Source organism: Drosophila tropicalis, unplaced genomic scaffold (assembly GCF_018151085.1).
Source record: "Drosophila tropicalis isolate 14030-0801.00 unplaced genomic scaffold, ASM1815108v1 contig_593, whole genome shotgun sequence".
Lineage (NCBI taxonomy): Eukaryota > Metazoa > Arthropoda > Insecta > Diptera > Drosophilidae > Drosophila > Drosophila tropicalis.
In genome coordinates, this window is record NW_027173070.1 from 7,264,493 (window position 1) to 7,277,404 (window position 12,912).

A 12,912-nucleotide genomic window follows, 5' to 3' on the forward strand; every position below is an offset into this window, starting at 1 on the left:
ATGAAAACACATAAATCAAAAATACGCAAACCTCAGGCCATATCGAAATGGTTGTGCAGTAATGTGGGTTTCGCTTGCAGTCATGTAACGAAGGGCTATGGTCTGGGTTTAGCCATAGCATGTGGCAATGAATCGGAGGTCGGACTAATGGCTCGCCTAAGCATGGAACAGCGTCCCCAAAGTAGGGTGAGAAAGCATATGAATCAGGTGGGGCGATCTTCATATTTATCACTACATATCTGAAAATTTGTGTACTCTTCTGTAGATCACCTACTGCACTGCAGTTGTGGGCATTTTGCTATTCTTCATTTTTATATGCACAATTTCGACGCAGGGTCTGACATATAAACATTCCTTTCGTTTCAATTTGGGCTTAATGATTGCCATGATACCCTTGTTTTTGCCCACCGTTACTTACTTTGGCATGGTTCATATTGCCAATCGAATGCTAAAGAGTAATTGCCATATAAGAAATTTGGAATCCACTAGCACTTTGGGCCTGACCACAGTCATTTGCTCGGACATGACTGGCACTTTGACTATGAATCGTACGCGGGTTTCGGAAATATTTGTTGACGCAGATCTCTATAGAGCCAGCGATGTAAATCGAAATAATATAGGAGCACGTTTCCTTGAATTGATACGTGTGTCTGTGTTGTGTAATGATGCGGTTATAAGTCCTGGCACTGAGGGTGTACCCAAGTTAAAGAAGGCCTTGTATGGCAGTGCCGATGATGTAGCTTTTCTTAAATTCGCATTACCCATTATCGATGATATCGATCAATTGCGAAGTGATCATGTGCTGGTTGCAAATAAGTGTTACAATGTCTTCGATCAGATTCATGTGACAGTGCACAAGACTCATAATGAGGAAGGAGCCGTTAAGTATATATTGCTGATGAAGGGAAGATATAGAGCTGTGCTCAATTATTGCAGCACTTATGCCATAAATGATGAAGAAATTCTGCTAGATGACGATCTGTTGAATTCCATTGATGATGTGGCTTCTCAATTGACACAGGCTGGCCGACGTGTCTGTGCCTTTGCCTACAAAGAGCTGGACAATGAGATGGAGTGTCAGCGTGTATCCCGCCATTCTGAGACCGAGACATATGAGACAACAAATACAAAGGCCTTTAAAGATTATCTTCAAATCAATATCCATGCCATGAGATTTATAGGACTCATTACTGCCCATGATCCACCTAGAGCTCAATTGTCCACAGCTGTTGGCGATTGTCGTTCAGCGGGCATTAAGTTAGTTCTATGCACACGTCAGAGCGCCAGTGTTGCCCAGGATATTGCCAGAGATGTGGGCATAATTGGTCCCGACAGTGAGACACTGGAAGATGTCGCCCAGCGTCTCAATATCGATAAGTCACAGGTGAAACGTAGTCTTGTCACCGCCGCTGTCATCAATATGCGCGACTATGTCCAGGAGAAGATGCATCATCAACGTTTTCATATCCAACAGTTGCTGTTGGCCCACATTGATTTGGTTTTTGCGGCAACCACGACGGCTCAACGGCATTTGATTGTCGATGTCTGTCAGAGTTTGGGCGCCATTGTCACAGTCATTGGCACGGGTGTCTATTATACTCCGGCCATAAGACGTGCCAATGTGGGCGTGGCGAAGGCTGATTCTACACACACAAGTATATCGACTGCGGATATGGTATTGTTGGATAGCAATTTTGTCTCATTGGTCAATGCCATCGATATGAGTCGTTGCATGTGTGAGAACTTGAAAAAAGTCATAACCTACTGCCTATCCACAAATATCACCATAATTCTAGTTCATCTCTCATTTATCATATTCAAAGTGCCCTTTCGTATATATATCACGATTGTCTTTGTAATCGCTTTTCTAGTCAATATGGTAAGTGAAAGCGAGAAAGGTGTGGATACACTTTTTAAGGTGGTAATCCATTTACAGCTCCCTAGCCTCAGTTTGTTCTACGAGAAAGCCGAGGAGAATTTAATGAGACAGAAGCCCAAAATTTATGATGATTTTATCATTAATCGACGGTTTGTATATTTAGTCCTTAAAATGTAATGTTTAGGTATCAGGAATTCCTTGTGGGAAGATACTTAACAATCAGTTTAACTAACGATAACGATTACTCTAGTAAGCGATTATGATTCTTTAAAACTTGTCCAAGTTTTTCTTGTATAGAATTAAATGCAATTGAGTTTCAATTATAAAAGCCACACTTAATAAGGATTATGAAAAATCTTGTTTAGAATATTGTTTTATAGAAAGATTTTATTAAGTATTTAAATAGTATATATAAGTTTTTTAAAGTTTTATGCAAAGTAGTTCATTTTTTTATGTGAAAGTGTGAAGACAACAATGAAAATCAGTCGAGAACTAGCCTTTAACAGATTCGCCATTCGGTAATGACAAAATTTCTGATCAGTTGGTCTTTGTTTATTTTTTGGTACACTTTAAAAATATTTCATACCTAATAATTCGAAATTTAGTATATTTTAAAACCACATCAAACACTTGGATATTTGGAAATTTATTTCCACCTAATCTTAATTAAATTATAACTTTATGAACTTCTTAATTTTGTATTCTCGATTGAAAATATACATTGGTTATTAGCTTCATTATCATTTAATTTTGAAATTGATTATAAAAATACGATAAAAACATATTCCATTATAAACCGGTTAAAATTTAAAAACCTATGAGTATAATTAATCACCTGAAAGAAATTAAAAGGAAGAAATTGTCTAAAATTATTAAAAAAAATTAATGAATGAATTATATCAATTAGGAAAAGCTGTCCAGAAAGAAGAATTCTTAGTCCCTTTAAATAAGAAATATAAATTTGTGTCTACACAGTTATTAAGTAAAAGATTTGGTGGACCATATCAGGAATATGGGGAGACAAAATTCATCAGTTTCAAGTGTAAAATCTGAATTTTGCTAGTGAAACCCTCACCGATCCCAAATGTTTTTGTAGTTTTCAAAATTTTGTTAGGCGCTATCCATCAATGAAACTTTGAAACTTATCTGCTTGTTTTCTTCAAGGATAATAATGGTGGCTTTTGTCATTGTGGGATCCATTGAGGCAGGAGCTGTCTTTCTTATATACTTTATCTATATGGCTGAAAATGGATTCTTACCGCAAACTTTGATGGGTCTCAGCTTGCAGTGGTTTGATGATGCAAATAATGATATTACCGATAGCTATGGACAGGAGTGGGTAAGTTTTACTGAAACAAGAGAAGTTCCAAGCCATAAACTTTTAATGTCCTCTTATTAGACTTCAGATGCTCGCAAACATTTGCAGAATGAGATGTCGACCATATCCTTGATGACAATTATTGTTATGCAATGCACAAATTTGATTTTATGCAAAACCGGAAGAGCTAATATCTTGTATCATGGTTTTTCAAATATTTTACTGAATTTATCTGTCATATATTTATTGATATTTGGCTTTCTTTTGCAATTTGTCGATTTGCGGCACTTGTTGCATTTGGTGCCTATTACAAAGTAAGTCGAAGTCACAATAGAGAAATTATTTTAAATACTTTTTTTTTTTATTATTTCAGTGTAGAGACCTTTATGTTTTATGTATGGCCCTTTGTTGTGGTTTTGGCGGTTTCTGAATCAATTAGACGTTACCTTATAAGACAATTTCCAGGCAGTTGGTTGGAACTGACGACCCTTTATTAAAGAAAGTGAAAATATTCAAATGTTTATTTAAAAGTTTGCTTGTTTTTTTTTGGTATTTTTAAAATATTGCATTTATTTTTTGAAATAGCTCGAAGCTGTGTGGTGGTGTTTTGCTTTGTTTGTTTTATTGGCTGCAAATCAATTTTTGTGTGTTTATTTCTTTTTGTTTTTTTTTTTTTTTTTTAAAGTTTGCATAATCTGTATTTGAACTCTACTTGTTTAGGACTTTACACACGGATTTTTTTTTTTGGTTTTTTTTGTTTGTTTTTTTGGTTTAGTTTTTAACACATCAATATTATTTATTTGCTTTTGCTTTGTAAATATGCGTTTTTTGATTAAATTTTTTGTTTTTTAACATTTATTCATATTATATGCAGAGGCATAGCATAGAGATCTATTTCTAATTCCTTTGTTTAATTACTTTTGTACAGTCACAACAAAACAAGAGTTCAGTGTGTTTTTGGGGGCATTGCCAGATAACAACAAAGAACAATTGTGTGTGGGGGGAGGGCGTTGCCAGATAAATAGATGATAGATCACTTGTAAGGACTTAGCACACACGCTGATTTTGAGATGTGCTTTTCCTTTGCTATGCCCTTGTATACAAATATATACATATATGTATATATATATCAAGAGTTCTGTGTATGTAGTTTGTATATCGGTTATGGTAGGTGTGCACAATCAAGTGACTGGAGTGGCTTTTGCTTTAAACATACAAATATAGTTTTCTTGGTTTTTTGTTAAATTCTATTTGATTTATTTATGAAATGATTAAACAGATGTCTTGCATTCATTATTTGCTAAAAATTTTATTTTTTTTTTCATTTTGTTTTTATTTTTTGTATTATCGTGCAAAATAGATAACATTTTCGGTTTGTTTTTATTGAAATTTCTTGTTTGCTCATTCTCTATACAATTAAAGACAGCATTTTTTTTGTGGAAGAAATTAGAAAGAATTGAAATTTATTGATTACTACGATTTGTTTTGTTCGTTTTCTTTTTGTTTATAAAATATACTCATTCATTTAACAAAATGAAATGATCTTGCTCTCTATCTATCTTTCTTTCTCGCTGTTTCTATCTCGCTCTCGCTGCACTTCGATGTTTGAGAAACTTTTTGTTATTCGGGAAAAAACTGAAACCGCAAAGCAAGTTGAAGGCGGTGGGATCCATCATTATGAATGATCAATTAAGTTCTGGGGACATTTTTTTTCTCCTTTTTTTTTGGGTTTTTAATGCTGCTTAAAAATGTATATCAATTATTATCGATTTAGTATGTATGTATATGTTTTTTTTTTTTTTTTTTTTTTATAAGTACATGTATATATATTTTGTATTTTGTTTTTGTTTTTGGTTTTGTGTGTATATTTATTTTAAAGTAATTTATTTAAAGTAATTGCGTTTACAATTTATTTCTATTTAAGTTTTTTTTATGCTTCGTTCACTTTTTAATTTGACACTAATTTAGTTTAGTTTTTTTGGTTTTGTTTTTACGGCAATAAAACAATTTTTTGTGGCAAATAATTTATTTAAATTTCATTCGTTTTTTTTTCTTTCATTTTTTTTGGAAAATTTATTTCAAAATAATATCATATCGCATACAGTTTTTAGTCCCTAAATACTTTTGGGTGTAAGAAACTTTTTGATGTTTTTTTTTTTTTTTTTTTTCATTTTTCAAAAAGTCATAGTCAATTCAGAGTAATTTCATTCTTTTTTTTTTTTAAGTATATATTATGTGTGTGTGTGTGTGTGTGTGTGTGTGTGATTCTTAGTTGTGTTTCTTTGTGTGTGTGTGTCTTTAAAAGAAGGAGGCGGGGCGAATTGTAGGCGGTCGTCAGGTAGGACCATCAGTGCGCAGCATCTGGTAGATGTCATAGGGTTAAACCCCTTGGGCTAGACTCTCCTTGGGCAGGGCTATGATCGACTGATCCACTGCCTGATGGTGTGGAATGATAAATGGTGAGGTTGCCAGCATTTGCAAGGGTCTGCGAAATGGCCAACAAACAACACTCAAACACACATATACCTAAGCAAGAAAGGCATGAGGAGGGAGTCAACTTACTCAGCAAAACTGGTTGTGGTCACCATCGGCTGTCTGACCGTGTGCAGGGCCTGTGAGTTCTTGGCCCTGGCCAGCAAACTCATCACTGTTCGCTTTGTGGGATTCATGCCAGTCCTCGGTACACCCAATAACGGACGCTTACGTCCCAAGCCACCACCTAGCGGAAAGAGATTAGCATCAGCTTTTGTCCCTAATGCCCCACGCACTTCTCACTCCCTTTCTCTCTCCCTTTCTCTTTTTTTTTCGAAATGGTTCAATTTGTCTCACCTATATTGATGGTTTTCACATTACGCAATGCCGGATGCAAAAGCGTCGCACCAGGTGGCTCAAGCAGAGTCAGTGTCGAGGTGCTGGCATCTCCTCCATCCCCAACCCCAATGCCATTGCCGTTGCCAGGCAATTGCAGGGCCGCCTGAACTGCATGTGTTGCCTGTGTCGCAGTGGACAATCCTTGCATCGAGGCGGTTGCCGCTGGCTTCAAAAGTCCACCAATTCCAGCTGCTGTCAGTTGATGTTGCAAAGCCACCGCCATGGCTGTGGTATGCACTGCAAGGCAAATGGAGAAAGGCAATTTATGGATCAGTTATAATTAGAGTTAAGGCCTTACGTTTGCCCCAGTGGCTTGCTTATACGAGTATACATATATACCTATATAGCTATTAATAAACTTCTCTGCTTATCTTCTATGGTAGTTAAGAAACGTTTAGGTTGAAGCTTGAAGGCATAAGTTTGATTTTAGAGTAGTTAAAATTTATCTAAGATGTCCCAAAAGGAAAATCAGTTAACCCGTAATCAAAAAGATATTCAAACATTGCATGCCCAAACGAGTCATTTGATTTTTGAAAGGACTAACAACTGGTTTTAGATGATTGAAGGATGGACGTATCTAGAAAACATTAGCAAGGGGTGTTCAATGAAAAATTAAGATTTTCTGCCTGGGAAATTCATTAATAAGTTAATATTGGCTGTTAAGACAAACGAAACAGGTAAAAAAGATTTGAAATACCGAATACCCTAAACTCTATCTTGAGAGTTCATATCCAATAAAAATATATCTTGAATTTGTGGGATGTTAGTCAATCGCTTCTCACTATTAAAAGACTGTTGGTAATAAAAAATGTCTCATTGTCAAATTTAACTTTAATTAGAGTTAGAGTTCGAGTTGTTTGAACACCATTTTACTCGTATTAAGTTAACTAACACTACATTTAGAAGCACTCGTTTCTCAGAATGTTTTTCATGTATCAAAACTTTACGTCTTTAGAGTTCACAGAACTACAAATTAGTTTTTTGATCAAAATATTCATGCGATTCTCTTTTATATATAGACAGATGTCTTATATATTCAGCAGCTAAACTATCCTTTTTATCCCAAACAAACTAGCATAGTCTAACAATAAGATAAGATAAGACATCTAAGATAGTCTCCAACAATACAAATAGTTTGATCTTCATTACCAAGGATAACAATATAAGTTTATTTAATCATTCCTTAACTATGGCAGTTTTAAGGAGGGGGGGAATTCAAAATTTATCTCTTATTTCTTTTTCAATGATTAGTTCATTATTGCCACAAAATTTGACTAGATGAGCCACTAAAATGGATTTCAGTATCTCTATATCTATCTATTTCCCATCTATAACATAGTCCTTGGCCAATGTTTCCAAATGTCTGTACTTTTGGAAGCAAAATCAACCAAATGACTGATTGTAGTCTCAAATTTCAACTTTTGTGTGTTATTGCAGAATGAGCGATGACATAAAAAATGGCTGACCAGGCACAAAATTCTGTTTGCAGCTTCGACTATGGTCATTTGGCATTCTGTATGGGGTCCCCAACGGGCTATTTTCATTTGCTGTGGAATTATTCCCATTTTTTGTGCACCCAAAGGACCTGGACTCGGGACGGATTCAGTCTACTGCTACTCACATGCTGCTGCTGCTGTCGCTGGGGTTGTGGCCTGTCCGGTTATATGGTCACCGCAGGCTGCAGCAGCTGCTGCAGCGGCTGCTGCTGCATTTGCTCCGGTGTGGGCTTGAAGCAGCTGATGGAAATGATGATGTTGCTGTTGCTGTTGTTGCTCACTGCTGCTGCTAGTGCATGACTGACTGCAATCAAGTTTATCCGGGGAAAGGCAATCCATGCCGCTGGCATCATTGTCAGATTTATCATCATTGGATGTATCCATATCGGCCAATCCTCGATGGGTGTGGATTTGGGGATTCTGGGTAGTTGTGGGACTCTGTGAGTCATCCAGGTGTCCGCCCAAGGCTGGAGTTGATGTCAGCGCTTGCATTTCCCACATCTGCTCTTGGCGTATGTCGTCGTGGTAGTCCTGTAAGGATGAACAGAAAGATTGGTATTGAGAGGATTAGCATCACCGGAAGAGGAAAGGAGTTGGAGAATGGAGATGCGGATGAGGATGAAATAAAAACTGCATTTCTGCCTGGCTGAGCAATTAAATTTAATTTTGCCGTTTTTTCTCCCACTCACTCTCTCTCTCTCTCTCTCTCTCTCTCTCTCTGACTCTGACTCTGACTGCTAGGGAGTAATAAATGTGAATTTTATTGGATGTCAATTAAAAAGTTTTTGCCGAGGAGGACATTTCGTGTGACAGCTCGAAGCACTTCCCACTTTTACTTTGCTTTTCCTCTCTCTGTTTTACTCTCTCTCTCTCTCTCTCTCTCTCTTTCTCTGCGGGATGTGTGCGCGTTCGTGTGAGTGCTTAATGCAATTACATAGGTGGAAGAGTTGGAAGGAGTTAGGCGTTGTCACGGCACACACACACAGAGACACACTTACACACACATGCCCATGCGTTGCCATTTCCCCATTTTTCGTTTCCCACGTTTCGTTTCTTTTTTTTGTTGTTCTTTTCTGTTCTTGTATAGGGATACGTTTTTCATTAACCAACTGATGACTCCTTTTTTTTCGCCCCCCCTTTCGCATGTCATCATAAATCGCAAAATTCCAACTGTCATAAACAATTTTCTGTCTCACACATTGTCTACACGTTGTCGTAACTCTGTCAATTTATCTAAATTGAAACAGTTTTCTTTCTCTTTGAAGATATAAAATATCCAAAATAATTTCTATGCAAATTTTCTTGTTTTTGTTTGTGTCTCCGGGTGTGTGAGTGTGTAATCAGATCAGAAATAACTCAAAAAGACACAGAGTGGCAAAAAGGGAGTGGCATTCGCAGCTCCTTTTGCCAGACAGAGTTTATGTTGTTGACAGCTGCCTGTCAAAGGTTAGCCCAGGATGTCAATATATTAGGTTATTCCCTGAGTGCCCGGGCGCTAGCCATGATTTCCATAATTCGAAATAATGTTTATGCCTGACTGTGCGTTATGTGAAGTGTGTGTGCATATTTTGCAGCTTAAGATTTCACAAAGACAAAGTCAAAATTAAAACAAGAGTCTTACCATTGACTTAACTCTCACGAATTTGTTATACCCTAGCAAGTTCTTAGGATTGAGCGATCTAACAGAACACTGAAAGCTGTGTTTAAAAGGGTATCAAGATGTTTATCAAATTTTTTCAGTATCTACCAGTAAAAAAAGTTAGCTTAATCCAAGGTAAAGTCATTTCTTAGAATATATTTTTAAATATTTGGTAGATATAAACAACACATCACATAAATTGACTATTCTTATAGCTCTTCTAGGTCTGCTCTTGTTTGCAATTTAATTTCAAGCCTAAATCGGATCCTATTAAGATAAGCAATTTAAATATTTGCCAGTGATTCTAAGGAGAATGCATAGATATAAATATAAAAGGAATAATTTCAATTGAGACAAATTTGAGACAAGAAGTGTTAGGTCAACTCAATTTAAAGGTAAGTTATATATTCTAATCGTTGATATTTCCATAACAAGTGCATCAAATGTGACTAGATACATATATAATATTATACAGTTGCTATTAGGTTTTGAATTCATGAATCATCAAAAGATAAAAACCAATAAGTATGTTAAACAAGGCCTTTAGTGACTTTATTTCTATTATCAACCTTACTATATTGTTTTAAAAGCACTAGCAAATTATGGCCGACACTGATTCGTACCCGGATCCTCGTTGTTCAGTTGCCTAACTGCTCTTCTTAAATAAATTTAACATTTATAAAGCAAATATTGATAAATCATACTTAATTTTTGTTTTCTCCTACGTCATGTAATTGTGGTGTAGCCTGGTAGAGCATATTTTGAATTTATGATGAAATCACTTCAAATATTTGTTTCCAATATAATAAAATTTAATTCATTTAAAGTTGGGGAGTTCAAATCAAAATGTATTAAAAAATGAAGATGAAAGGAATGCTCCCATAAGTATGCTAACTATTTGCTCACTTGGACAAGTCCCTGTTGAGTTAAAGATATTTTATTAAAGCTCACAGAGTCTCTGACTCAAGTTTGACTTAAGCGTCAATTAGTTAATTAATTTATATCCTCTCAAAAGCAAATTTCAATTATGTAATTACAATTGCAACTGACAATTGAGAGCACCAACATTTCTATTAACTGCAAAATAGAATGTAATGACTCTCTCTATCTTAACTTTAAGTTAAGAACTCTTGTAATCGTGTTGGCTCAGTTTTTTTTAAAGTGTTTCGTGTTAAACTGCAAAATGTTTCTGTTGCATATAAATAAATAAATGAAGGGAACAAAAAATATATATTCTCCAGGCAAGACTGACATAAATGTATGGTGTGGGTGTATGTGTGGGTGGTTGGGGATGATGCCTGCCTGGTGGATAGTAAAATGGTTAACAGTTGTGTCTCACTCGAGCAGCAGCTACCCATCCCCCTTTGCATACCCACAGGATACGGATACGGCATGGACGATGCACATGGCGTGTCGGACGAGAGCAGCCACACACAATGGACAGGACCTGCAAGTGGAGAGCACACCACCAGGAGATGGTGGAGATGGCGTCGGCAAAAATGTAATTACAGCACAATGCAATTTAGTCAGCGAAGAAAAGAGAGAGCGAGAGAAAGAGCACAAGAACACGGAAGCTGAAGTCGATAACGAGTGCAACCTTGAGGGCTGGAGTCAACACTCGGTTCTCCACATCCCCCACACACTATCCACAACCATTTACCACTCTCCTCCACCCATCTATTCCCATTAAGTTTTGCGTTCAGGGCAAACTTTAAGATGTTTTTCCCTTTTCCCTACTACTCTACATACTTGGCTCCTTTTCACCCATTTCTTTTCTTCTCTTGTGGGAACTTTAATCATTTATTTTCTTGTTTACAGTTTTTTCTTGTTCTTGTTCTTCATCGGGTTGTTGGTTGTATTGTGTTCAAACAGGAAGTCTTAAAAAACAAACAAAGGCAATTTGGTAGAAAACTCACCGGAACCAGAAATCGACGAACTTCCGCTAGGGCGTAGGCAATTCGGGCATGGGCCTCGGCCGGCGCCGCAAATGTAGATATCTCCACGTGAAGGTCCTCAAAGAGATGTGCATACCGATTATCACCACTGCCACGTAATTCCTCTTCCTTTCGTCGGTCGCGCATTGAGCCACGGCCAAGTACGGCCATTTTGCACATTGTGTCCTCTTGAAGTCGCTTCATTGAGTTACCTTTCGGTCCCAGTAGTTTGCCAACGAAATTGAACTGTCGCATGCAATGAGAAAAATGTATTTATCAGCGTGTTCAAGATATGTACGGACGGATAGCTGCATGGTTGCAGGGTCCTCAAACTAACCTTGGGGTGATCTCGCACAGGCACGGCAACTTTTACCGACACTTTGACCGGCTTGTCGCGTGTGATGTCCAGCATTTTAAGTTTCTCTGCAAGCAAACAGGACATGAATTTTAAAAGAGTATCGTTATGGACAGATACATGCACATATATGACTGAAGTTGATGTGTTTACGTTCTTTTTCGCGTTCAATTCAGTTTTTACGTGAATAAAAGGCAATTCATTTTATTTTGCACTCGGGAACTTGGAGATAAATGTCATCAAAATATATATGTATACATATAGTACTTATTCGCACAGAGAGTTCCACTTTTCTATCGGATAATCTCTCAGATGGTTGGCAACAACAACAACAACAATAAGAAAGAGACTAAGAGAAAAAGACACAAAACTTGTCCCACGTTAAGTTCTTATCTAAAGCCCGCACCAAGTTTACCAGAGACATTTGCAAACATTGTGAAACCTTTAAGACAGCTCTTGCCAAGGAATTTTGTAGGATGATTCCTCTTTTTTTTTGTCCTTCTCTCTGTCACTTTTTCTTCTTCCCTGTTTTTTTGTTGGCCGTATTCTTTTGCTGTTTGTAACTAATTAAGCAAAATGCTTCTGCAAACCCAGGCAGAGCTGAATGAGATGATGAGCGGGGGAGAGAGGAGGAAAACCTGGTTGAGGATTGCGAGGGGATGACGAGGGGACACAAATCTGTTGACAAGCCCAAACATGAAAACATTTTTGTTTGCTCTTCAGCTCAGGCAGTCAAGTAATGGTAAGGCAAGGCAAGGTAAAGCAAGACAAGGACTTCCACACACACACATAGAGAGAGAATGAGAGAGAGACACATACTCACACACCGACACTCATTAGCAAGCGAAATGGCTTTCTTAACACCTTTGTTGTTGCAACATTTGCGTGGCCTGCTTACATTCTGTCTCAGTCTCTCTTTCTCTGTCTATCTCTCTTTTACCATCTCCCTTTGTGCCTTGTCAGTTAGCAGCAACATGCATAAGTAGTTGTAGCTGTAGTTGTAGTTGGCAGTTGTCAACCAGAGTGCACTCTGATGATTCATACACAAACACACACACACACACACACGTATCTAGGTATTTAGTACATTTCGCTTTGCACACATATTTATGTGTGAGTGAGCTATTTCGGGGTAAACAGGTGAGTGCCATCGAAAAGAAACTACAGGGGGGCCATTGAAACACACTAAAATTGGCCTCCAATTGACTTGCTATTCACATAACTGTCAACACAAATAATCGTTAGTCTTTTCGGCTTATACTACCTACATTCGAGAACTGCATGGGCATTATATTAATCGATAAATATCCGCATTCCATTAGGTGTGAAAATAATTTGTGAACTTAACACTCCACAGCACTTTGGGACGCCGAGCCGTTTTTTAAGCACTTTATTCAAAAATATATGATTTATAATAATT

General features: G+C 37.2%; 2 protein-coding genes across 2 annotated transcripts in view; one reads left to right on the forward strand and one right to left on the reverse strand.

The window, feature by feature from the left end:
• On the forward strand, positions 1-3,794 carry LOC137578053 (sodium/potassium-transporting ATPase subunit alpha). The gene is made up of 6 exons (XM_068291698.1): positions 1-207; positions 266-1,879; positions 1,937-2,028; positions 3,044-3,218; positions 3,279-3,511; positions 3,571-3,794. Exons 1-6 carry the CDS (start codon positions 1-3, stop codon positions 3,692-3,694), a joined length of 2,445 nt encoding a protein of 814 aa, XP_068147799.1. The 3' UTR covers positions 3,695-3,794.
• Positions 3,724-12,912, reverse strand: part of LOC137577644 (RNA-binding protein asd-2) — a 25,116-nt gene continuing 15,927 nt past the window's right edge. Inside the window, exons 3-8 of the mRNA XM_068291166.1 lie at positions 11,475-11,560; positions 11,120-11,383; positions 7,690-8,095; positions 6,027-6,305; positions 5,760-5,916; positions 3,724-5,682 (exon numbers count right to left, since the gene is read on the reverse strand). Coding sequence (XP_068147267.1) covers positions 5,577-5,682; positions 5,760-5,916; positions 6,027-6,305; positions 7,690-8,095; positions 11,120-11,383; positions 11,475-11,560 — 1,298 coding nt within the window. The 3' untranslated portion in view covers positions 3,724-5,576. The remainder of the gene's footprint in view (positions 5,683-5,759; positions 5,917-6,026; positions 6,306-7,689; positions 8,096-11,119; positions 11,384-11,474; positions 11,561-12,912) is intronic.

Bases quoted from the DNA above. Each gene is read 5' to 3' on its own strand.
- LOC137578053 (XM_068291698.1), top strand. From the start codon at position 1: ATGAAAACACATAAATCAAAAATACGCAAACCTCAGGCCATATCGAAA. The intron at 3,219-3,278 runs GTAAGTTTTACT...TCCTCTTATTAG, and splicing joins ATAGCTATGGACAGGAGTGG to ACTTCAGATGCTCGCAAACA. The intron at 3,512-3,570 runs GTAAGTCGAAGT...TTATTATTTCAG, and splicing joins CATTTGGTGCCTATTACAAA to TGTAGAGACCTTTATGTTTT.